The 27,596-nt window shown below is 39.3% G+C and overlaps 1 protein-coding gene across 1 annotated transcript in view; it reads left to right on the top strand.

The window, feature by feature from the left end:
• VWF (von Willebrand factor) overlaps positions 1 to 27,596 on the top strand; it is a 176,123-nt gene that overhangs the window by 114,646 nt on the left and 33,881 nt on the right. Inside the window, 7 exon segments of the mRNA NM_001246277.1 lie at positions 14,610 to 14,830; positions 16,228 to 16,420; positions 16,628 to 16,969; positions 18,788 to 18,987; positions 25,160 to 25,262; positions 25,705 to 25,779; positions 27,422 to 27,526. Of these exon segments, the coding sequence (NP_001233206.1) occupies positions 14,610 to 14,830; positions 16,228 to 16,420; positions 16,628 to 16,969; positions 18,788 to 18,987; positions 25,160 to 25,262; positions 25,705 to 25,779; positions 27,422 to 27,526 (1,239 nt within the window).

Below are 27,596 nucleotides of genomic sequence, written 5' to 3'. Positions count from 1 at the left end.
TGAATTTTCATATGGTTGGAGGTATGTCTTCAGGGTAGATTCCTAGAAGTGATCTTGGGTCAAAAAACAAGTGCGTATGAAGTTCCCCTTAGATATTCCCAGATTCTCCTCTAACAGGTGAGATGTGGTTGTGCAAAACTGGAATGTCCATCCGTTTGCTTTTCGATCAGCGAGGTATGAGAGTGCATGCTTCTCCACAGCCTTGCTGAGTGTGTTGTTATAGTTTTTATTTTTTTTGCAAATTTCTTACTTTTGAGGAAAGAAATGGTATCTCAGTGTACTTGAAATTCATTTCTCTAATGATGAGTGAGGTTAAACATTTTTTCGTATGTTTAATTGCCATTTTTTGGTCTAATTTTGTGAATTTTCTGCTCATGCCTTTCCCCATTTTCCCATTAGAAAAGTTGTGATAAAAAACACATGAGATCTACCCCATTAATAAATTTTCCAGTGTACAATACAATATTGTTAGCTATTTGCAAGTTGTTGTACAGCAGATCTCTAGAAGTTTTTGTTTTGTGTGACTGAAACTATGCCCATTGAGCAGCAACTTCCCATTTTCCCTTTCCCCTAGTCCCCGCAACCACCATTCTGCTTTTTGCTTCTATGAATTTGACGATTTTAGATACCTCCTATAAGTGGGTTCATGCAGTAGTTATCCTTCTGTGACTGACCCATTTCACTTAGCTTAGTGTCCTCAAAGTTCATCTCTGTTGTGGCATATGAAAGGATTTCCTTCTTTCTAAAGACTGAATAATATTCCACTGCATGTATATACCACATTTTCTTTATCCATTTGTCCACTGATGTGCATTTGGATTGTTTCTAACTCTTGGCTATTGTGAATAATGTTGCAACGAACGAGGAAGTGTAAGTATCTTTTTGAGATCCTGATTTCAGTGCTTTTGGATGAATACTCAAAAGCTGGGTCATATGCTTTTGGGTGTGGAGAAGGATGCACTCTCATACCTCGCTGATCGAAAAGCAAACGGATGGACATTCCAGTTTGCACAACCACATCTCACCTGTTAGAGGAGAATCTGGGAATATCTAAGGGGAACTTCATACGCACTTGTCTTTTGACCCAAGAATCTCACTTCTAGGACTCTACCCTGAAGACATACCTCCAACCATATGAAAATTCGTATGTTCGGGTTTACTCATTGCAGCATTGTTTGTCATTACAAAACACTGGGATTGCTGGGTCATATGCTAATACTAGTTTTAATTTTTTGAGGAACCTTCTTACAGTTTTCCGTAGTGGCTACACCACTTTACATTCCTACCATCAATGCACAAGGGTTTCAGTTTCTTCACATTCTTGTTAACACTTGGTATTTCCTGGAGTGTGTGTGTGTGTGTGTGTGTGTGTGTGTGTGTGTTTGATAATGGCCATTCTAACACATATGAGGTGATACCTCATTATGGTTTTGATTTGCATTTCCCTGATGATCAGTAATGTTGGATATTTTTTCATGTAATTGACTTTTTGGATGTCTCTTTGGAGGAATGTCTTTTCAAGTCCTTTGCTCACTTTTAAATTGGGTTGTTTGCATTTTTTTTTTTTGCTATTGAGTTGTATGAGTTCCTAATATATTTTGGATATTAACCCTTTATCAAATGTACGGTTTGCAAATATTTTCTTCCATTCTGTAGGCTGCCTTTTTACTCTGTTGGTTGTTTCTTTGGCTGCACAGAAGCTTTTTGGTTTGATGTAGTCCACTTGTCTATTTTTGCTTTTGTTGCCTTGTTTTTGGCAACGATATCCAAGAAATCGTCGCCAAGACCAATGTTGCAAAGTTCTTGTGTTTTCTTTTAGGAGTTTTATAATTTCAGGTTTTACGTATCAGTGTTTAAGTTTGATTTTGGGTTAACTTTGTGTATGATATAAGGTCCAACTTCATTGTTTTTCATGTGGACAGGTCATTGTTAGTGTATAGAAACAGATGGTTTTGTATGTTGATTTTGTATTCTGCAACTGAATTGGTTTCAACTTTGCTGAATTTGCTAACAAATTTTTGGTGAAATCTTTAGAGTTTTCTACACATAAGATTATGTCATCTGCAAATTGAGATAATTTTACTTCTTTTTTGATTTGGGTGATGTTTGTATCTTCTTGATTCATTGCTCTAGCTAAGACTTCTGGTACTATGTTGAATAGAAGTGGTGAGAGTGGGCATCCTTGCCGTCTTCCTGATTAGAGGAAAAGCTTTTAGTTTTGCACTATTCAGTGTGATGTTAGCTGTGGTATTTTCATTAATGGCCTTTATTTTGTTGAGGTAATTTCCTTCTATTCTTAGTTTGTTGAATGTTTTAATCATGAAGTGGTATTTGAATTTTGACAAATGCTTTATCTGCATCTATTGACATGATAGTATGATTTTTATCCTTTGTTCTGTTAATGCTATGTATCACATTTATTGATTTTTAGACGTTGAGCCATTCTCCCATCTGAGGGATAAATCCCACTCAGTCAGAGTGTATGATCCTTTGATTGTGCTGTTGAATTCAGTTTGCTATCATTTTGTTGAGAATTTTTGCCTCTATGTTCATCAGGAATATTGACTTGTAGTTTTTTTTTAATGTGAAGTCTTTGGCTTTGGTATCAGGGTAATTCTGGCTTCAGGTTTCCCACTTCAATGTTTTGGAAGAGTTTGAGAAAGATTGGCATTAATTCTTCTTTAAATCTTTGGTAGTATTATCCAGTGAAAGCATCTGAGCTCTTCTTTGTTGGGAGATTATGATTACTAATTTGATCTCCTTACTAATTGTGGGGCTGTTCAGATTTTCTGTTTATTCATCATTCAGTCTTGGTAGGTTGTATGTTTCAGGGATTTATTCATTTATTTAGGTTATCCAATTTGTTAGTGTGTAGTTGTTCATAGTAGTCTCTTACTAACCTTTTTATTTCTGTGCTATCAATTGTAATATAACCTCTTCTATTTCTGATTTTATTTATTTGAATGTTTTTTTGTCTTGGTTAATCTAAAGATTTGTTAATTTTGTTGATCTTTAAAAAACCAATTCTATTGATATTTTGTATTCTATATTTCATTTATTTTTGCTCAAATCTTTATTATTTCCTTCCTTCTGCTAACGTAGGGCTTAGTTTATTCATTTTCTAGTTCCTTATGTTGTAAAATTAGGTTGTTTGAGATCTTTCTTACTGTAGACGTTTACTGCTGTAAACTTTCCTTTTATTGCTTTTCCTGTTTCCCATAAGCTTTGCTATGTTGTGCTTTAGTTTTTGTTTTTCTCAAAATATTTTCTGATTTTTCTATTGATTTCTTCTTTGACCCATTGGTTGTTCAAGAGTGTTTTTAAATTTCCACATATTTGAGAACTTTCTGAAATTATTTCTATTAGCAATGTCTCATTTTATTCTGTTGTGGTCAAAAAAGATACTTGGTATGATTTTAGTCTCCTTAAATTTGTTAAGATTTGTTTTGTGGGCTAGCATGTGAACTATTCTGGAGACTGTTCTATGTGAGTTTGAGAAGAATGTATAATTTGCTCTTGTTGGGTAGAATGTTCTGTATTTGATAGGTCCACTTGGGCCATAGTGTTTGAGTTCTCCGTTTCCTTATTGATCTTCTGTCTGGATTTTTTATCCATTATTGAAAGTGATATATTAAAATCACTATTATGTTGTTCTATATTTATTATCACTTCTGTCAACATTTGCTTCTTATATTTGTGTGCTTTAATGTTGGGTGCAATGTATTTATAATTATATCTTCCTGGTGAATTGATGCATTTATCACTATATAATGTCCGTTTTTTTGGCTCTTGTGACCATCTTTGACTTAAAGTTTAATTTGTCTAAGTATGGCTACCTGTGCTCTCTTTTAGTTAACATTGGCATGAAATATCTTTTTCCATCTTCTCACTTTCAACCTATGTGCATTCTTAAATCCAAAGTGAGTCTCTCTCTTGTAGACAGCACATAGTTGGATCTTGTTTTATATTTATTTATTTATTTATTTATTTATTTAATTTATTTAGATGGAGTCTTGCCCTGTTGCCCAGGCTGGAGTGCAATGGCTCGATCTCGGCTCACTGCAACTTATGCCTCCCGGGTTCAAGTGATTCTCCTCCCTCAGCCTCCTGTGTAGCTGGAACTACAAGCGTGTGCCACCACACCTGGATAATTTTTTGTATTTTTAGTAGAGACGGGGTTTCACCATATTAGCCAGGATGGTCTTGATCTCCTGATCTCTCATGATCTGCCTACCTCAGCCTCCCAAAGTGCTGGGATTACAGACGTGAGCCACCACACCTGGCTGTTTTATTTTATTTTTAAAAATTCATTTCAGCCACTTCATAGCTTTTGATTGGAGAGCTTATTCTATTTATACTTAAAGTAACTACTGATAGGGAAGGACTTACTGTTGCCATTTTGGTAATTATTTTCAGTCAGTCTTGTAGCTTTTTTGTCCCTCTTTTCTACTCTTACTGCCCTTCTTTGTGTTTCATTGATTTTTTTTGGGTAATGATGAGATTTGATTCTTTTCTCATTTCCTTTTGTGTATCTTCTATAGATATTTTCTTTGTGGTTACCATGAAGCTTACATAAAACAGCCTATACTTATAACAGTCTATTCTAAGCTTATAACAACTTAATTTCAATTGCACCCAAAAACTCTACTCTTTTACTGCCTCTCCCCCACTTTATGTTATTGATGTCACAAATTATATTTTTTAATGTTGTGTATTCATTAACTGATTTTTATAGTGATAGTTATTTTTATAACTTTGTCTTTTAAGTACTATACCAGAATTCTAAGATTTACACATTGTCATTGTAGTATTAAAATATTCTATATTTGTTTATATATTTACCTTTACAAGGAATTTTAACTTTCATATGTTTTCATGTTGCTGCCTAGCATTCTTTTATTTCAACATGATGGACTCCCTTTAGCATTTCTTATAAGGCAGGTATAGTGGTGATGAACTCTTTCAGCTTTTGTGCACATGAGAAGGTCTTTATTTCCCCTCCATTTTTGAAAGACAGTTTTGCTAGAGAGAGTATTCTTGGCTGCCCAGTGTTTTCTTTTGAATAGATCATCCATCTCCCTTCTGGCCTGTAAGGTTTCTGCTGAGAAATTTGTTAATAGTCTCATTGTGGCCCCCTTTTATATGAAAAGTTGCTTTTCTCTTGCTGCTTTCAAAATTCTGTTTTTGTCTTTGACTTTTGACAAATTATTATAATATATCTTGTAGTGGACTTCTTTAAATTTATTCTAGTTGAAGTCTTTTAGGCTTCTTGAAGCTGGATGTCTCTTTTCTTCCCTAAATTTGTTCATTATTTCTACTTTCCATTGGGTTTTAATCTTATTCTTTATTTTAAATATTGGAACTATTAGCTCATTATCTGTGATATAGGTTGTGGTACTATTTATTGACATGTCAATATTTGCCCCAGTGATGTGAGATAGCACTTAATAATAATCATAAATCAAATTTTCATATGTGCATGGGCTTATTTCTGAATTTTTTTCTGATTCCACTTGTTGTTAAGCTATTCATATACCAAAGCCACATTGTCTTAATTACCACACTGTCTTAATTAGAGGAAATACCTCTAATATTTTGTCATTAAAGGCTTTATAGTATGTTTTATTGTCTGGTGGGGCTAGTACCTCCGCATAGCTTTATTCTAAAATGTTTTCCTGGCTATTATTTATGTTTGTTTTTTCCGTATAGACTTTAGTGTCAACTTGTTTACCTCCATAAAAAGTTTGTTGGTATTTTTATTGGAATTGCATTAAATTTATACATTAACTTTGGGAGAACTGGCATTTTTATGATGTTAAATCATCCTATCCAAGAACAAGTTTGTCCACTTATTCAAGCTGACTTGTCTGTCTTCTAGAAGTGTTTTAAGGTTTATTCATTTGGTTTTTGCATATTTCTTGCTAAGTTTATTCTAAGTATTGAATCTTCCTTGCTGCTATTGTAAATGAGACTTTTTTCTTCTCCATTATGTTCTTTAACTACTTATTGTTTGTGTATATAAAGGGTATTGATATCTATATATATAACATATATCTATATAGCTATATATATAACATATATATATCTGTATATGTTAATTTCATATCCTATAGCTTTACTGAATTCTTTTATTATTGAGTTAGTTTTATCATGGATTCTCTAGGGTTTTCTGGGTATGATGGTGTATCATTTGCAAATAGAATTGTTTTTCTTCTTTGTCAATTTTTGTGCCTCCAATTAATTTCTCTTGTATAATTCCATTAATAAACTTTTTAGTACAATGTTGGATAGCAGTGGACTATCTTGCACACACACACATGCACACACACACGTGCACACACATTATCATATATTTTATCATATTATGAAAGTATCCCTCAATTCTCATTTTTGAGTGTTTTTTTTGTCAAGAGTGATTGTGGAATTTTGGTGTTGGTGAAGGCTTTTTCAGCATCTATGGAGATAATCTCTTGATTTTTTTTTCTTTAAATATATTGGTATGGTATATTATTTGAAGGAATTTCCTAATGTTGATCCCACTTGGCTATGTATGGTTTGTTATTTTCATAATGTGGTGTTGGATTCTGTTTGGTAATATTTTATTTAGTATGTTGGTTTTGACATTCATAAGTACTTTTGGTCTGCAATTTTAACACTACTTATTTAAATTTTCAGTAATATACATATAACATAACATTTATCCTTTTAACTATTTTTAAGTATATATCCAGTGACATTATCACAAGGTCAGGAGATCGAGACCAGCCTGGCTAACACACGGTGAAACCCCGTCTCTACTAAAAATACAAAAAATTAGCCGGGCGTGGTGGCGGGCGCCTATAGTCCCAGCTACTCGGGAGGCTGAGGCAGGAGAATGGCGTGAACCCGGGAGGCGGAGCTTGCAGTGAGCCAAGATCACGCCACTGCACTCCAGCCTGGGCGACAGAGCGAGACTCCGTCTCAAAAAAAAAGAGAAGGAAAATCCACATTGTGGTGCAACCATCACCACCATCCATTGCCAGAACTTCTTTCATCTTGTAAAACTGAAATGCTTTATTCATTAGACAATGATACCCCATTTCCCCCTTCCTCCAGCCCCTGGCAATCGCCATTTTGCTTTCTGTCTGTGTGAATGAGACTGCTCTAAGCACCTCTTTTGAGTGGAATTGTACATTTTTCCTATTGGAACTGGCTTATTCTGCTTAGCATAATGTCTTCAAGGTTCATCCATGTTGTCATCCTTTGTGTTTGGTTGATTTTTTTTTTTTTTTGTAGTGAAACATTTTAACTTCCTTTTCCTTTCTTTTGTGTATATTCTATAGCTGTTTTCTTTGTGGTTACCATGGGGTTTACATTTAACATCCTAAAGTTATAACGCTGTACTTTGAATTTATACCAGCTCAACTTCGGTAACAGACAAAACTCTGCTCTTATACAGCTCTATCCCCACACTCTTTCAGTTAGTGATGTCATAAAATCACATCTTTATACATTGTGTGTTCAAAAACATAGACATATATAAATTTTAATGCATTAGTCTCTTAAACCATGTAGAAAACAAAAAGTGAAGTCACCAACTAAGATTACAATAATATCCAGAACTTTTTTTGTTCCTTTTTATGATTTCAATTTCTTTATTGAAATTTCCGTTCTGTTCATACATCATTTTCTTGATTTTATCTACATCTTCTTTTAGCTCTTTGATAATTTTTAAGACAGTTGTTTTAAAGTCTTTCTTTAGTAAGTCTACCATCTGGTCTTTCTCAGGGATAGTTTCTGTTGATTTACTACATGAGACAGATTCTGCCAATGCTATTGTTGTCTAGGTGGGGAGACAGATATTTGGTGCTTCTTACTCCACCATCTTCCCAGTCTCCCACTCTGTAGGTTTTTTTTTTTTGTTTTTGTTTTTTGTTTTTTTTGTGGCGGGGGGAATACTGTCTTGATCTGGTTAAGATATTGGTGTTAAAACTGGTTTCATTAAAAGCTTTAAGAAGTTTTCTCTCCTTTTCAGTACTCTGGAACAATTTATGGAGCATCGGGACTATCAGGTCTTTGGAAGTTTAGGAAAATTTCCTTGTGAAATCATTTGGGGTTGGTATTTTGTTTTTTGTTTCTTTTTTTTGGTGGAGTAACTTTCTTTAATTCCTACTAACTTACTCTAATTCTTCCATGTAAATTGGTGTGCTTAAGATTTGTCTTTTATCTACAGGAGTTAATTTTGTTAATCTCCATTTTCCTAGAAATTTATCCATTTCATCTAGATTTTCACATTTATCGTATAGAGGTCTTCAAAGTAGTCTTTTTTTTAAATTAAAATTTTGTTTATTGTTTGTTTGTATATACTCTAGGGTACAAGTAAAATTTTCACAGTAATCTTTTATAATATTAAAAATTCTTTTTAAATAGTGATTTTCTTTTGTCATTTGTTAATTTATATACATGTCTATTATCTTTTTTCTTGATCAAATTAACTCATGATTTGTCTTTCTGGATGTTTTTAAAAATCAGGATTTCAATTTATTAATTATGTTTAATGTTTTTATATTCTCTACTTTATTGATTTCTGCTTTTATCCTTGCTATTTTATGACTTCTTTCCTTGAATTTTCTTTTAGTTTACCTTTTGTGCTTTTCTATTTAATTGGAACTGGGAATTTCATTCATTTTCATTGTTTTATTTTTATTGACAGAAATGTTTACTGTTAGGAATTTTCCTAGGATCACTTTATATGTATCCCAATGAGTCAGATATGTAGTATATTTATTATCATTATTTTCAAAAGAAATTCTGTACTATCTCTTTTTTTTGTCCCTTTCACCCAGGATTTATATCATAAATTAAAAAAATTTCCAAGTGTAAAGATCTTTTTAAACAATAATTAAAAAGTTTTTAATTTTACTATACTGATGAGAGTATTTGTAATAGTTCTACTTTGTGGAAGTTACTGTTATTTTCTTCGTGATCTAATACATGATCAATTTTTGTGAAGGTGTATTCTCTATTATCAGGGTGTAGAGTTTGAGATCCCTTGCTCTCTTCCTGCCACCCCTCCATGAGAACTACATATTTTGATTTTAATGTTTATGTCTTCTATAGTCTTACTTACCTTTTCCCCATTTTATCTATCTGGTTCTGAAAGGGATGTCTAAAAGTATCCTGTTATTAGTTTGTCTACCAATGTCTCCTTGCTTCTCCTATAGTTTTTGCTCTATGAAGATGGTTGCTGTGTTGTCTGGTGCGTAGATATTCACAGCTGTTATGGTTTCATTGTGAATTATACGGTTCAGAATGCTCTTATTAGTCACATTTAATCTTTTTTTTGGCTAGCATTTTACTTTGTCTGATATTGAAATCTCCATCCCTGTTTTCTTATTGTTTGATATCCTTTGTCTGTCCTTTTACTTTAGCCTTTCTGAATTTTAGTTATATAGCATATAGTTGGGTCTTGCCTTTGAGTCGAATTGAAAACCTTTTTGTTTTAGTAGACAAGTTAAGCCCATTCTCATTTATTGCCATCTTGTGTTTGATCTTCTTTCGTCATTATATTTTATAATTGTTTGTTGTATATTTTTCATTTATAAATGTGGTGATATGTTAAGTATTTGGTGTCTAGGAAGGTTTATGCTTTTGTTCCTGTCATTACCTTTGAAGTTATACCTTTCTAAAATGCCTTCAGGCCCATATTTTTAAATCTAAGCATTCATTAATCAGTTTTTCAGTTTTTAATAGCATTCTTTAACTTCTACCTGTGGCTATCCAACAATCAATGAGGTTATTCTAACTTTTCTTGTTCCCTCCCCTCTCCTGCCATTGTCGAGTTCCATTATTTCTACTTTGTCACAGCATATAACATTTGCACATTAGTCTTCCATTCTTCCTTTGTTTTAGTTTTAGATCTATGACTATATAAATAAAAATGCTCACTTTAGTTCTTTTGTTAACATTTCCTAGTCATCTCTTAGTTGGAGGAAATGTTCTCTAATAGATTTCTTTTTTTTTTTTTTTTTTTTTTGAGACAGAGTCTCGCTCTGTGGCTCAGGCTGGAGTGCAGAGGCACGATCTCGGCTTACTGCAAGCTCCGCCTCCCGGGTTCACGCCATTCTCCTGCCTCAGCCTCCCGAGTAGCTGGGACTACAGGCGCCACCCACTATGCCCAGCTAATTTTTTGTATTTTTTTTTTTTGGTAGAGACGGGGTTTCACCGTGTTAGCCATTATGGTCTCCATCACCTGACCTCGTGATCCATCTGCCTCGGCCTCCCAAAGTTCTGGGATTACAGGCGTGAGCCACCGCGCCTGGCCCTCTAGTAGATTTCTTAAGAAGGGCTTATGGGTACAGAATTCCATTAATTCCTATGTATTTAAAACTGTTTTTCTATAGTATTGATGCTAGAAGGGCACCTTGGCTGAATACAGAATTCTTGATTCACATTTTCTTTCACTAAATTTCTGAAAAATGCTGCTCCATTGTTGCCTTGCTTTGTATATTGCTTTTGAAAATTGATACCAATATAATTCTTTTGTCTTTGTAAATTATTTGATCTTTTTGCCTGAAGGCCTGGAAAATTTTTTATGTTTGAAGTCTAATAGTGTACTGTAATATGTCTCAGAGTTGACTGTTTTGGGTTAATTTTTCCGGACATCTGGCACATGACTCCCATACATAGATTTGGTTCTTTTTTGATTTCCAGAATGTTTTCATGAGTTATATTCTTTAAGTGTTAGTTCTGTTCCATTGTTTTGTTTTCTCTTTTAAGACTCCATTTTTCCTCCTGTCTTACATTTTCATTACTGTCTCTTTGATGTTTATACTTTCTTCATTAACTCATTTTCATTCTCTTGATTGGTTTTTTTGCTTTTCTCTGATGCTCTTTATTAAATTTTTATTTTGATGTCATCTTCCTTGGGTACTTATAATTTAGTCTTTATTTCAGAGTTGACTTTGCACTTTTATTACCCACCCCCACCAAGTTCACTGAGTTCTAGTTTTATTTATTCTTGTCTTTGTTCATTTCTCTTCTTAGTTTTTGAAATTCTGATGCAAGGTGGTTTTTATTTTTGCAGATGTTCGAGTATATTTAATTCATTTTGAGTATTGTCTCATAGTTTTCTTTTATGTCATAACATTTTGTTTTTTGTTTTTTCCTTTCTGTGGAATTTTCATTAGATGAGGAGTGTTGGTTCTCATTTTCTGATCTTTTGAAGAAGCTTTTATAGACTTGCTTAATCTTCTGTTCATTTTGTGAATTTTGGGTTTTGAAAGATTTCTGGTTCAATGACCCTCCTTTCTATTAGTATAGAAAAGTCATTTCCTTAGTGGTGTGTGTGTTTGTGTGTGTGTGTGTGTGTGTGTGTGTACATGTGGATCCTGAAGGATTGTGTGGCCTCTGATTTTTCACGTTTTTCTGGACCCTGACTTTCCTGTTTGCTTTATTTTTATGTCTCCAGTCACTTTCCAAGCACCTTTCCATTTCTTTTTGCTCCCAGCCCCCTTGAAACTATGCTTTTCAGGTTGTCACCAAATATTGCGTGTGTTTTTAGCACCTGCTGTGGTCTGTTGGGATACTTTAAAATATTTTTGCCCTTAGGATGGGCTTTTCTTTCTGGTGGTAGTGGTGGTTATAGAGAAATTTTAGGCTTGCTGCCCACTCTCTTCTCTCTTCTTTTCAGTTTTCCTTGGATTGTCCTTGCTCATGACAAAGGCTAACAGCTAGAGGATGAGGGATTTTTGCTAGGTGGGATTTGGTGTTTTTTCTTTTTTACTTTATTTACAGCTATTTAAAGTTTGGATGTTTTTGGCTGGGTGCAGTGGCTCACGCCTGTAATCCCAGCACTTTGGGAGGTCAAGATGGATCACGAGGTCAGGAGTTCAAGACCAGCCTGGCCAACATGGTGAAACTCTGTCTCCACTAAAAATACAAAAGTTAGCCAGCTGTGGTGGCGCATGCCTGTAATTCCAGCTACTTGGGAGGCTGAGGCAGGAGAATTGCCTGAACCCGGGGAGGCGGAGGTTGCAGTGAGCTGAGATCGTGCCATTGCACTCCAGCCTTGGTGACAGAGTGACACTCCTCTTGGAAAAATAAAATAAAATAAAATAAAATAAAAATAAATAAAATTTGGGTATTTTCTTGTTTTCTAGTTATGCTGAAGGCATGCTATTTTTCATAGTAATTTAATTTGTTCTTACTGTTCTTCACTGTGTTCAGAGGATATATATCTTCCTACATATTTATTTGCCTTGTGGTTTATTTTATTCTCATGATCGTTGGGGCTGGCTCCTTGACTTGACTATATATATATATATATATATATATATATATATATTTTTTTTTTTTTTTTTTTTTTTGAGATGGAGTCTTGGAGTCTCGGCTCACTGCAAGCTCTGCCTCCCGGATTCATGCCAGTCTCCTGCCTCAGCCTCCCGAGTAGCTGGGACTACAGGCGCCTGCCACCATGCCCGGCTAATTTTTTGTATTTTTAGTAGAGTTGGGGTTTCACCATGTTAGCCAGGATGGTCTCGATCTCCTGACCTTGTGATCTGCCTGCCTTAGCCTCCCAAAGTGCTGGGATTACAGGTGTGAGCCACCACGCCTGGCCAACTTGACAATATTAATAGCTGAAGTATTAGGGCCCACTTTGGCTACCTGGATGTCTTTTTGAACATTTGCATTTTGCTAACAATTCACTTTAGTATCTGATATCGTTACATTTTGACAATCAGCCAAAAGTTTTAATATAATATTCAATCACAAATATTTGTATTGTCACTTGGAAAGATAATGAGTAAGAAGATGTTGAAGAAAAGGAGAGAGATGAGATAAAATGATTTCAGGAGATATTTATGGGTGATATACTTTACTCTGTGATAATATTTTATAACTGTGCAGTAACATTTTGTTATATAACTCTAATGTATTAATTTTTAATTGGTTCGGCCTAACTTTCTCTATGTCCTGAACATTGGAATGTGTTAATATATATGGCTCATTAAAACTAATCACTAAACTGGAGTATAATGTGATGGTTTGTTGGGAGGTAATTTGGTATTCTGGAGATGGAGGGACCTCAAGTTTTAATATACCTACAATACAGCAATTTATGAACTATTGAATTTATTTTGTGGCTTATTCATAAAGATTTGGAGATCTGTTTGTTAAACATGCACATGTGAGTCGTGCAGTATTAGGTAGGCATTTCATCTATATTGCAACTAATTCTCACAAGAATACTAGAAAGAATACTAGAAGGTATCGATTATAGGCCTATTATGCAGAGGAGATAGGAGAGGATCAGTAAAGTTAAGTAACTGATCCAAGGTCACAGTGCAAGCAAGTGAAACAGAAACCAACCCCTAGTTTCTCTGGCTGTAAAGTACCCATTACACAGTCACAGTTCATCTTAGGGTGGGCAGAGCCATTCTCACTAACTTGCCTTGTGTGAGCTAAAACCATTTCTTTGCCTTGTGATTTATTCCATCCTTATGGCAGTTGGGCTGACTCCTTGACGTGACAATATCAACAGCTGCGTGTTGGGGATCACTTGCAGCATGGATGTTAGTAAGCCAGTAGTATTCAGTACTGTCACTTAGAAATGACTGACTGCTCAAGGACATAGGGGATTTTTAGTAGAACTTCTGGGGAGGCTGCTTAGCTCTGATGGTGCCTCCAGACCCGTCATTTGTCAGTGGTTGTGCTGCTTGACAGTAACCCCCATAGGGAGAGGTTGGCTCAGGCTTGGCTATGAGTGAGGGATGTTAGTGGGGCCTCCCTGCTCCACCGAATCGGTGTCTCAGCTCTTGGGCATGTATTCACCTGCCATTGTAGATGTGGTCATGGTTTGTCTGGAAAGCTTATCTCCAACTTTACTTAGGTCCAAGATTAGCTTTCAAATCATTTATGGTGGTGGTGCCTTCAATGTGAGGATTTTTATCAAATCATCTTATGTAGGTGCAAAATGATTAGTATTCACCAATAATGTTTTAATAGGAATCTTGAGAATTTGCCGATTATGTGAATGACTCAGGGTCAAATGAGGGAGCATTGAGACTCAACCATTTTTTTTTTTTTTTTTTTGGCTCTGGAAATATTTCTCATGTGCGATCTCTTAAGGGATTAAGTCAACATGGTCACTTGTACCATTACCTTAGTCACTTGGCAGCTGAAAGGACACATGTGTCTTTAGGTGAATTTTCTTTACAATGAGATCATGAGCTCATAGCTTGCTTAGCTTTTCTTAATTTCAACGAGTTATAACATCCCTGGAACTTAACTTTGTTTTCTGGGCCAAGGCATCCCTGTAGAATGGATTATTCACACTGTACATTTACATTTTTTAGAAGTGTGGTTCTATAATTTGCCACATTTTATGTAACATTCTCCAGGAAAATATTTAATGGCCAAGTGTTACTTACCTAAACCTCTCTACCTCTCAGAGCCCCAGTTCCCTCATCTGTAAACAAGGAGGAAATTGGTCTATATGACCTCAAAGGGCCTGTTCCGTTCTCTGCTGTATTTATCTGTGTGCAACTTGGTCACACCTGCCTGTCTGCATGTAGTAGGCATGGGGGCTTGGATAATGTCACATCCATCCTCTGCTTCTCCCTGTCCAGGCGTGTGCACAGGCAGCTCCACTCGGCACATCGTGACGTTTGATGGGCAGAATTTCAAGCTGACTGGCAGCTGTTCTTATGTCCTATTTCAAAACAAGGAGCAGGACCTGGAGGTGATTCTCCATAATGGTGCCTGCAGCCCTGGAGCAAGGCAGGGCTGCATGAAATCCATCGAGGTGAAGCACAGTGCCCTCTCCGTCGAGCTGCACAGTGACATGGAGGTGAGAAGTACTTTCTGTGGATCTGTGGCAAGGCAATAGAATGTCAGGAAAACCACGTGGACCTGGTGGCAGTTGGTTTTAGTTGATGCTCTTGTTAGGAGCTCTGCCTTCTGCTTAAGTAGAGGAGAGGAGTACCACTTTCTTAGAGGGGTTTATTGCCATCCTCTTGTCTTGGCGTGATTTCATGTTGTTCCGGGCTCAGATGTGCAAGACGGAATCACTTTTAGATAGCATAAAATTGTGAATTTAGTGCCAGTTTCTGGCACTGGTGGAGAATTGGGATTGGCATCAGGATTGTTTACTTGGGAGGTATTATGAGTCCAATGCCTAAGCCCTGTAAGCTTTCCAAAGGGAAACCTTTACAGCCTAAATTAGGTCTTTTGAAAATATTTAAGGCCTACATAAAACGTCAGGCTCCAAAATTTGAAAAGAAAACTGCAAAACTGATACATACATATATATATGATTGATTAAATGCTTACAAAAGGTTACATTATGCCAACTTCTTTACTTGTTCATGTAGAAATCATAAATATTTCATTGTGTGAAAACAACTTGTAGGCTAGATTTTCTCACTTTGCAAGAATTCCTGAATTTGAACAATAATTGCAGAAAAATCTTAGCTAGTCATATATCAAGTGAGTAACTCATAGCCAAAAATTAAAAAATCAAAATGATAAAAAAATCCTTCCAAAAATTTTACAGCAAAATTATATTCATTGTGGAATGTGAGTACATTTTAATGTGTTTGATGTGCTATATGGTGGGGCTGTTCAAGAAAGAGCATCTAGTGGTACACATACACACAAAGAAGACTTAAAGTGGTCCCATTAAAACACCGGTGTCCAACCTTTTGGCTTCCCTGGGCTACACTGGAAGAAGGATTGTCTTGGGCCACACATAAAATGCATTAACACTAATGATAGCTGATGAGCTAAAAAAAAGGTCTGGGCATAATTTTCTGATATCCACCACCACAGAGAAGCAAAAATGTCCTTGCATTCAAAGGGTTGGACACAGCTGCTAGATGCTCCTGGAGACACTGCTCTGATGAGTTGGCAATAAGGCGACTTTCCCAGCCTGTCTTAAAGGCATTGCCCTTCTCTGTTGAGTCACATAGACTCAAGGTTCCTTTTAATCTCCAGGCTTTCAGGTTCTTGGTGCATGGCCACCCATACAGTATTATAACAGCCTGTTTTCTGGTCAAGCTCTGTAAACTCAAGCTCTGTTTTCTAGTCAAGCTCTTCTTTATCTTAGAAGAGCTGCCGACAAATATCAAGGTTTGTGGCTAATGTTGCAGTTGAGTGTGATGAATGTGCAGGAACTCTCAGTAACTTCCCTAAAAACCTAGGATTCCTCATTGCTAGGACTACAGATGAGCTTTCTTCTTTGTGCAGGTGATGGTGAATGGGAGACTGGTCTCTGTTCCTTACGTGGGTGGGAACATGGAAGTCAACGTTTATGGTGCCATCATGCATGAGGTCAGATTCAATCATCTTGGTCACATCTTCACATTCACTCCACAAAACAATGAGTTCCAACTGCAGCTCAGCCCCAAGACTTTTGCTTCAAAGACATATGGTCTCTGTGGTAAGAACATTTTGTCAACTCCTCTTCTCCCCCTGCTATACATTTATAAACCTTAGTTGCTCTACTCTGAGGCTCTTGGATGCTTATATTTCAGGGTCTAGTAGCAAGGGTCAGATTCTGGTGAGGATGAAGAATGGCCCGTCTCTGGCATCAATGTTTTTGTATCCAGGGCCACTCAGTTTATCTTTTTTTTTTCTGTTTCTCTAGGGATCTGTGATGAGAACGGAGCCAATGACTTCATACTGAGGGATGGCACAGTCACCACAGACTGGAAAACACTTGTTCAGGAATGGACTGTGCAGCGGCCAGGGCAGATGTGCCAGCCCATCCTGGAGGAGCAGTGTCTTGTCCCCGACAGCTCCCACTGCCAGGTCCTCCTCTTACCACTGTTTGCTGAATGCCACAAGGTCCTGGCTCCAGCCACATTCTATGCCATCTGCCAGCAGGACAGTTGCCACCAGGAGCAAGTGTGTGAGGTGATCGCCTCTTATGCCCACCTCTGTCGGACCAATGGGGTCTGCGTTGACTGGAGGACACCTGATTTCTGTGGTGAGTCTCCAAGTTACCTCTGAAAATCCTGGAGACCAGCTAACTGGGCTTGCTCAGCCTCTCTGTGCCTCAGATTCTTTATCTGGCTAATAAGGATGAAAATCCCTGTATTTCATATGACTTGGGATTACAGTTAGGATCAAATAAGATGGAAGGTGTATATATATATATACACACACACACACACATATATATGTATATGTATACACACACACACACACACACACACTCTGCATGTAGAATTTTTATGTAAATTAATGCATGGTCCTTTCCATTAGTATTTCTATAGTTCAGACAAATGCGATTTTAATGTGTTAGACACATATAGGCATCTGTAAAGCGCTGTGTAACCAGTCACATTGAATTTGAAATTCCACCAAGCTTTAGCACATGCTTACAGTGTAGTCCATGCCTGAGCAGGATTTTGAAGTGCAAGTAGAATCATTTGGTTGCCAAGAGTCTTCTCAATTATAAACACTGTAGGATTGCTAGTGCAGATAGCCCCTCCCCAAAGTCAGCTTCCCTACCTGGACTTGGCATTTATTTAAAGTGTAGGGGAAACTGAAATGAATCAGATATGGCTCCTGTCCCTCAGGGGTGCTGGAGTGAAAAGAATACTGAACTTGAAACCCTCAGTCATCAAATATAATCCTCAACTATTTTTTTGAAGGAAATCAATATGTACATGCACGGTAGAGCCTCAGAGTTTGTCATCATGGAACTGTCAGCAGCTCTGAGCTGGGTCTGGAGGACTTGGGCATCCTAGTCCCCGCTCAGCTGGTGGATGGACTGTTCTCTTAGTCTTTCTGGACCTCAGTGCATCCTAGAATGAGATAGTTGGCCTAGATAACCTGTAGGTTCCTTTGGGCTCTGATTTTCTGAGGCCATGTGGATGATACTGCCTCCTCCCAATCAGCCTGCAAATCAAGGGGCAAATGTTAGTTTCTAAGTTACTGGAAGCACTTTCTCTGCATACTGATTTCTTTGTGTACCTCCTGGTTATTTACTGTGCACACAGAGGGAAATCTTTGGTGCTCCAAATCCTTGGAAACTTCCTTCATCACCTGCCTGCCTTGGTGCCTTGAGGATGTGAGGAAGTTGTTGAGCGAATCAGAACGAGGGAAATGAATCACCTTGTAGCTTCTCTCCCAAGGCAGTTCTTCATAGCTGTGGATTCCTAATTTAAAGATGCTTTTAAAGCATAAAAGACATATGTATTCAAAAAAGGACAACAAAACCTACTAAGGACACACAGGTTTGCAACATTTGTTAGGACTAGATTTGGCTGCAAATAGCAGAGAATTGTAATTTTCTGTCGTATAACTGATCAGAGGCGGTGGCTACAGCTGATTCTGGGCCTCAAACTGGATTCTAGCTCCTTGCTCTGCCCTCAGTTGTGTGTGGTCTTTTTCTTCATGGTCTAAGATGGAGCTCTAGCCATCACATTCATGCTCCAAGCAGGAAGCTGAGGGAAGGAGGGAAGAGGGTCAAGGAGCATGCATAGCTGTCTTTTAAAATGGACTCCTGGAGGCTGCCATGGGATACTATACTTTCTCTTACAGTTCGTTGGTCAGAGCTAGTCACGTGACTACACTTAGCTGCAAGAAAGGTTGGGAAATATAGTCCTCATTCTGGTGGTGGTCATATGCCCAGCCTAAAGTTCTGTTTCTATGGAAGATAGGGAGGATGAAGATTGGTGGAAAATAGCCATCTCTGCCCTGGCAAGTTTGTCTGATGATTAACCATGTTGAATCAGCTGTGCCCATTTCACTCTGGCTGGTGTGGGCCTTTGCAAGTGACCTCCTTCTCTGTCTACAGCTATGTCATGCCCACCATCTCTGGTCTACAACCACTGTGAGCACGGCTGTCCCCGGCACTGTGATGGCAACGTGAGCTCCTGTGGGGACCATCCCTCGGAAGGCTGTTTCTGCCCTCCAAATAAAGTCATGTTGGAAGGCAGCTGTGTCCCTGAAGAGGCCTGCACTCAGTGCATTGGTGAGGATGGAGTCCAGCACCAGGTAGGAGCCTGCGCCTTTCACTTCCCATGGGGCTGCTTCCCTCTTGGGTCAAAAGGGAGAAGTGTTCACCAATGATTGGCTTCTTCCTACTGTGGCAGCAGGGTTGACTCTTACGGGGATCATTAGGGATAGGGAGGCAGTATTGTGTAATGGCTTTGCATTCAGATAGCTCTTGGTTCAAATCCTGCATCTGTCATGTATTATCTGTGGGATTAAACATCAAAGTGTTGTTACCACATTATTATTATTATTGTTATTACTATTGTCTTTATTATTATAGTCATTTAAGCAGAATGATATAGGAACCCAGGAGGGAAAGGGAAAAGAATATTTTGTGTCATAATGTCTGCCATTGTTAAGAGAGATTGTGTACCTTGATTGTGCTAAACACAATATATTCATTATCTCAGTGTTTTCCAAAGGTGTATTTTGCAGGGTATTAACAGTTACTTGTGGTCAAGTGAGTTTAAAGAACACTAGCTAACCATAGTTAAACAGGTTTCTTTATTGCAGAACTCTTTAGAGTTTTTAATATACTACCGTACCTGGCAGATATTTAAGGAAGTTTTTGTTTCTCAAACTTACTTGATCATGGAGCGTGTGTGTGTGTGTGTGTGTGTGTGTGTGTGAGAGAATCCCTTGGGACTGGGATTCCACAGAATACAGTATTGTATCCTGTATCCCTCATAAATACAAAAATCCTATGAAGAAACTAAGACCTAAAGAGCTTAGTAAGTTGCCCATGGAAACAATTTGTAAGTAATGGAGTTGATCTCAGAATTTGAAGCTCTATGTGACTCCAAAGATCTGGCTCTTTCCACTATATGAAATGGCCCTTTTGCTGCATCTTTTTGGGCTGATTTGCTGGGGAGTCACTGAGTCATCAGTTTTTTTTTTTTTTTTTTTTTTTTAGCTCTTTGGGAGTTATTGAGTGTATTTTGAAAGCATATTTACCAAACTCCTCCGTCTTGGCCTAAAATGGCTGTCATCTATCTTCAAAGTTGACCCCGTGTACATTTGTAGGATCTGGGGCAGTGCGTGTCTGTGCACATGTGAACGTGCACATGTGAATGTGTGCAGTGGCCCTGTCCTTCATCCTTGACAGTGATACTACAGACCGTGGTAGAGATGGAAGCATATTTGGCTTCTAGGAAAGGAGAATGTGTTTTGTGATCATGGGCTGCACTCAAGACCTAATGTCTTCATTGCCAAGGAGGACCATTCTTGCTAAGTGGACCAAGCAGAGTGACTTACCACTATGTTCAACCATGAATAGGAGAACTCATGGTAAATGTAGCTAACCAGCCTGCAGAATAATGAAAACAACATTTCAGTAACTACACTATTCTGTCCCTGATGTTATAAGCCAGGATAGGAACCATTTTATATGATTCTCCCCAAAGCTCTGTGGGGTCATAATCGCACATCCTATTGAATGGATGAGACTGAGGCTCAATGGCATGAGGTGATAAAGCTGGGACTTATATTCATAGCATCAGTCATCCTATAGTGTCCTAGCCCTGCTATTGACCTCACTGGAACTGTGAACTGAACTCTGGGCTGACTCATGTTCATTGGAGCATGGGTATCCATTAGGGCCATTACTTATAGTCACTTACAGTGACCTCATCTGCTCTAGTTTAGTTGTTGGGCTTTATCCTAGTGGATCCAACTTGTGCTCACTGTGGAATAGGTGAGCTAAAGTCCTGCTCTACTGCCGTGTTTCAACTCGCCAAGTTAAGTAATTGCCTGTTCTGTGATATTCCCTAAATGAGTTGACAAAACCTTATTTTCCTCTCCCTGATTTGTATAGCTCCTGAGCTCCTGCAGGGCTTGAATGATGTGGACCAATATACATATGGGGCTAGCAACCTGTGGTAATTTCAGACTGGTTTTACTAGTAGTGGCAAAATGCTTGCTCTCAGAAGGAGACAGAAATGATCTTTTCCTTGGCGTTCTGTGATGAGAAGTGAGCTCAAGTTTGCAGCATTTCTGGCTCCATGAGTGTCAAATGTCTGCAAGGTCCTGAGAGCAGGAAGACTGTGAACTCTACCTTAGTGTCTCCAAACCCCTATCCTTTGCTTCTCCTCTCTGGCCCTATTTTCCCCTTTCACTGCCCACCTCATCTTCAGTCCAACACATTAGAATATGCATTCAAGTTGTATAAAGGTTCCATCCAAATATTTTGGATGTAGAAACCATCTTATAAATACATTTTAAAATCAGGTAAAATAAAATTAGTTAATTGAAAACTTTGAAAACAACACAGCCACTTTTAGTGATTTCAGAAAATACAGTTTAAATGAATGAAAACAAACGTCATATCCAGCCACATGCATTTTCAACTTTGACTTTCAAAGCAGAGAAAGAATAAAAACCTAATATGAAGAACATTTCCATTAAATAAACTTTTTTTTTTAACTGAAAAATAAAGCCCAGAAAACCTTTCATTCAGGGAAATAAACTAGGGTATAAAACTATTGTAGTAATTTCAGAAGAGCAAAATATTCACTAGTTTTCATAGCTCTCATTTATTTTACAAAACAGAGTCTAAAGAGGTGAGTCTTTGCAGTAAGATCAGAAGGGACCAAGAGCCTGCACAGGCTGTCCCTGGCTCAGTGGAGCTGCTGGTAGTGGTGGGTGCTGTACTGACAGGCACAAGTTTAGCAGGAACCCTGTCCATGGCCCAGAAGCTCTGGCCTGTAGTCTCCTTCCCTCTCTCTTAGTCTCTGCTGTCGCTAGCTGGGCTCAGTGTTTGCATTTCATTTGCATCCCCCATCAAATCGGCTGTTGGTGGGTGGTGCATGATGAATTGCTTGTGTCCTTCTTTGACCTTGGGCCTTGAAAATGTCAGTTTTCCCCACCTCATTCTCTGCAGGCCACTCTCTTGTCACCTTCATTCAAACTTTAACTCCTGCTGGCTCTCATACCTGTTCTGGCCTGGGGGTGGTCACGCCCGGGTCCTGGAACCTGGCGATTGCGACAGGCCTGCCTGCAGTTGGCCTGGGCTTGTGCAGCAGTGCCATCTTCTGGCCGCGTTGCTGCATAGCCTGGCCAGGCCTGGAGAGCCACTAGTTGCTTTTAGAAGCTTATTTAGCCTTAGCTTTTTTAAAAAAATTTTTTGTTTTTATTATTTCCCCTGTCTTGGGAAGGCCTTAAGCTTCCTGAGAAATGAAAATCCGCGGCGAAGGAGGTCGGACACCTGCTTTTGGTCATCTGTTGTATGTTACCCATTCTCAGGATAGTTGGAAAATTGTGTGATTTATTCTTGAGTTTAAAGATCTGAGGTCTACGTTTAAAAGGAGAGAAAAAAGAACACTGAAACATATACAGAACATGACTCTCTCCTTCCTCATCCCCTCATGTCTGCCAATTCGACCCCCTGCCCCAGCCCTCTGAGGCCAGCGCCCTGGGCCCCTCCCTCCACCTTCCCAGCTGGATTGACAGCTGCTGTGTCTTTTCTGGTTTTTATTCCTAGTCCTTCGCTTTTCCATCCTGCATGCTGTTGCCAGGGTTGTCTTTATTTAGCTCTTCTCTGTGAGGCAGGGTCCTGCTTATGCCTCCAGGCCTGCACCTGCCTGCCAAGGTAAGGCAAGTTCCTGCAGTGGGCACACAGGGCCTCTTCCATTGTCTTCAACCACCTGCCTCACCTGTGATGCCGGGCACTGCAGGAGTGTTCCTTCGTCTGTGCCTTTGTTAGCTGTTTCCCACCTGGAATTCCTCCTCCTTTCCCCTTTGCCCAAGTCTTCCCGTGCTTCATAGGTGTGCCCTTGTGAGACTCTCTGGAGTACCCAATCTTAGTGGACTCTCCTTTTGCACTCTTACTGCTCTTTTATTTTTTATTTTTACAAACAGCTTTATTGAGATATAATTTACATGCCACAAACAGCACATATTTAAAGTGTACAATTTGATAGGTTTTGACATATGTACACACCTATAAAACCATTGACATAACCAAGATAATGAATTTCCATACCCAAAGGTTAGCTTATGCCCTTTTAAATATATCCCTCAACCCTAGACAACTACTGGTCTGCTTTCTGTCACTTTAGATTCGTTTACATTTTCTGGAATTTCGCATAAATGGAATCATGCCTATGCACTTCTTTTCTGCCTGGCTTCCTTCACCCAGCATAACGCTTTTGGGATTCATCCATGATGCTGTGTGTTTTGATAGTTTTCTCCTTCTCATTGCTAGGTAGTAGTCCACGGTGTGTGTGTATCACAATTTATTTTTCTCATTCAGATTTTCACGAATGAGTCTTATTTCCTCAACTTGACTGTCAGCCATTTGAGGGCTAGGACGGTGTGTTCAGACCTGCCTATGATGGGCACTGTGTCTGTCGATGAGAAGCAGTTGTGCTGCAAGAGGCTAGGCCTGTGGTGTCTGGGGCCAGAATACTAAGTTCGAATCCCGGATGTGCCACTTGGTCAAATTTCTTAACTTCTTGGTACCTCAGTTTCATTATTTGTGAATATAGATAATACTACTTATCTGGTAGGGTTATTATTAGGAAAATAAAGTAAGTAAATGTAAAACTCTTAGAAAAATACCTTGAACATATTTATTATTAGTTATCTGTGAGAGGCAGCAGAGCATGGTGGTTTAAAACCATGGATTTGGGCGGGGCATGGTGGCTCACACCTGTAATCCCAGCACTTTGGGAGGCTGAGGCAGATGGATCACTTGAGGTCAGGAATTTGAGACCCAGCCTGGCCAACATGGTGAAATCCCATCTCTACTAAAATACGAAAATTAGCTGGGTATGGTGGCACATGCCTGTAGTCCCAACTACTTGGGAGGCTGAGGCAGGAGAATCACTTAAACTCGGGAGGCAGAGGTTGCAATGAGCCGAGATCATGCCACTGCACTCCAGTCTAGGCGAGAGAGTGAGACTCTGTCTCAAAACAAACAAACAAACCAAAACCAAAACATAAAACAACAAAGAAACAAACCATGGATTTGGATTCAAATCCTCACTCTGTCGCTGTGCCTGTGTGAACCTAGCAGGCGCCTTAGCTTTCTCATTGGAAAAGTGAGGGCAGTGGTAAAAAATATCGTCACCATAGGATTGCAGTGAGGATTACATGAATGATTTAAATAAAGCCCTCAACACAGTGGCACATAGCAGGTGGCATCTGAATGTTAGCTGCTATCATTTATTGAGTGAGTGAAAGGTGTCAAGGGCAGGACCAGAGGAGTTAATCCTGAAGGAGGGCAGGGCACTTTGGGGGAAGGGGGCCTTACTTGGGGGTCTTTGATCTTCCTTCTTAGCCGACTGATTGCTGACCGTGGAAGTAATAAGTAAGACCTTCTTGACCTGGGAACTTCTTAGAGGCCTTTGAGCTACTGGATAAGAATGTGTTTCTTCAGGGGCAATTTCACTTGAATTTAATTTTAAGTTTAAATTTAACTTCATGGTTGAATCCAGAGGGAGACTGAGTCCTGGCTCTGCTTCTTATTAGTGGAGCTCTTTGCTGTGTACCCTGTGCGAATCAGAGTTTCTCACTCCTTACAACAGTCCTGCAAGGCAGGCTTGAGTATGCTCATTTTACAGGTGAGGAAACTGAGGCACAGCGGAATGCAGCCTGTATTAGAGTTTGGGAGTTCCTGACTTCAAAGCCTTGTGCTGTGGGGCTGTGTGTAACTTTGAGAAGGCTGCTCTCTGCCCTGGGCCGTCTCTCATTTGAAAAATCAGAGAACCGCACTCAGGCCTCTAAAGTCACTGCGGGCAGCAAGAATGTGATGCTTTCAAGAGTTTTGCTGTCCTCCCCACAGCTCTTCCTACGCTATTGTCTGAAGTCAATTTCAGAAATTTTTTTCCCCAAGCAACATCCCAGTTTCTCCTTTGGCTTGAGAAATGACTAGCAGTGCGATCCAAGAACTCTCATTTTTCTTTCTTTGCTTGCTTTTAGCACTGTCAACAGAGAAGGCTGTAGTGAAAGTTTCCGCATGTTAGTTTACAAAGCAATGTGGCAACCACCTTTCTGAAAGCCATTAGAACCTCATAACCTCCTTTCAACCTGCTTTTGTTTGCCTGTGAGGCTCTGTCAGAGGGCTGGCTCAGGGACTGGCCCTTGCTGGAGGCAGGGAGAGCTGACCTCTGTGAATTCTGGGCTTTGTACCTAGAATGTCCTGTGCCCTCTCTGAACCTCGCTTTCCCCTCAGTTCCTGGAAGCCTGGGTCCCGGACCACCAGCCCTGTCAGATCTGCACGTGCCTCAGTGGGCGGAAGGTCAACTGCACAATGCAGCCCTGCCCCACGGCCAAAGGTGAGAGTCCTCCCCTCCCTGGTGCCTTCATGGAGGAACAAGGGGCCCTGCAAGGCCCCCCAGCCACCCATCTTCACCTCTGGCAGAGCAGACTCAAACACTGGCGCCTAGAGTCCTAGAGTGGGTGGGCTTCCTTACCCAGCCTGCATTTCCCATCGCTGGGCCTGGGAGCCCCATTCTGCACCTGGGGTCGACATTCTCAGATTAACCCTTGCCTCTGGTCCCCAGCAACGCTCAGACTTAGAGTCCCCTGGAGGGTAAATGTGAGGGTGTCAACAGGAACATGGGGACACTCATCTGTCAGAGGTCCTGTGGCCTGGATCCTTGTGGGACGACCATACAGAACTCGTACTAGTTTTCAGTGAGCAAGAACATTTCAAATCCCTCCGAGGCTGTCCCACCACTAATTTCTCTGACTTTTGTGGCTGTTCCTTTCCTCCAGATCCGACGTGCGGCCTGTGTGAAGTGGCCCGCCTCCGCCAGAATGCAGACCAGTGCTGCCCTGAGTATGAGTGTGGTATGTGTCCCACCAGGGGGCTGTCTCCAGGGCCTAACCCCAGCCCCAGGGGGCACCACGTTGAGGGTGCTGAAAGGTGTCTCTGTTCCCAGGCACAGGGTGTGTGAAAGGAGGTGGGTAAGGACCGACTAGATACTCCAAAAAAATGGAAAGGGTTACCTCTGGAGAACAGGATTTGCTTCCTAGAAGAATCTACTATAAATTACTAAACACAGGTTTGACAGGATTAATACAAGAATGGGGTGATTACTGAAGAAAAGGTCATGCCAAAGCAACCCATTTTCCTTTTCAAAAAGATTTTGAGGCTGCTAGATATAGAGAAGACCACACACTGGGCACCTTGAGTTCAGCAGGTTATTTGCTAGAGGTGTGCGTGCTAGCTTTGCAGGCTACTCTGTGAATAGTGGGCTGAATAATGGTCTAAGTCCGTGAATTCAGAGCTGATGGAATTACGGTTAGCATGGCAGGAAATTATTAGTGCCTTTGTCCCTGTCCTCTCCAGTGTGTTTATTGCTTGTACAGATGAAGACCTAAAGCACAGGCTTGTACAATTTGCAGTGATGCAAATCTTGAAGGGAGAACAGATAGATCAGGGGACAGTCCAAGCAACTAAAAGAAAATCATGTAATCGGAGAAACTTATTTGTACTCATGAAATTGATCAGAAATAAACAAGTCCTGTAGGGGAGGGAGATGTGGCTTGAGAACAATGTAAAGGAGGTCTTAGAATGTTAGCAGTAGAGAGAACTAGAGGGATCATTTACTTCAAGCCCCTCATTTTATAGACATTACTGGGCTCCTACAATGTGCCGGGCACTTTGCCCTTATTATTTTGTGAAATCCTCAGACTGATCCTATAAGGTAGAGTTCCCACCTTCCAGAAGAGGAAACAGGTCTAGAGCATCCAAGTTGACTTGGCTGAGATGTGAAAGCCCTAATGGATGATAAGAATAATCAGTATGTGACTTGGATTGATCGATCTATCTATCTATCTGTCTATCTATCTATCTATCTATCCATCCTATGTATTTATCACCTATCCTATCTCTATCTATCTAACCTATGTATCTATTTATCATCTCTTCTGTCTCTATCTAACATATGTATCTTTCATCTATATCTATCTATGTATCCTATGTATCTATCATCTATCCTATCTCTATCTAAGCTATGTATCTATTTATCATCTATCCTCTATCTATCTGTCTATCATTCATCTATCTATCTATCTATCTATCTATCTATCTATCTATCTATCCATCTAATGTATCTAGTTATCTATCCTGTATGTATGTATGTATGTATGTATGTATCTATCTATCTATCTATCTATCTATCTATCTATCTATCTATCTAATATATCTAGTTATCTATCCTGTATGTATGTATGTATGTATCTATCATATCTATCTATCTATCTCATGTATCTAGTCATCATTCTATCTATCTATCTATCTATCTATCTATCTATCTATCTATCTATCTATCTATCTATCCTAACCTGTGTAATCTCTGTCTCCATCATCGTCACTTACCTAAAACAGTAGAAGTCTGCATGAATAGGAATGTAGTGTCCCACTCACAGGTAATAAAAGAGTAACCTTTCTGAACTCTGCATGGACGTCTCTCTTTCTGGCCCTCAGTGTGTGACCTGGTGAGCTGCGACCTGCCCCCGGTGCCTCACTGTGAAGGTGGCCTCCAGCCCACACTGACCAACCCTGGCGAGTGCAGACCCAACTTCATCTGTGGTAAGGCCTCTGTGGATGAGGAGGGGTGGTGTGGCCTTTCTCTCCTGGTGTGAGGGAGGCCATCCTCCTT

Source organism: Pongo abelii, chromosome 10, assembly GCF_028885655.2.
Source record: "Pongo abelii isolate AG06213 chromosome 10, NHGRI_mPonAbe1-v2.0_pri, whole genome shotgun sequence".
Taxonomy (NCBI): domain Eukaryota; kingdom Metazoa; phylum Chordata; class Mammalia; order Primates; family Hominidae; genus Pongo; species Pongo abelii.
This window is presented reverse-complemented; position numbering and strand designations above follow the sequence as displayed.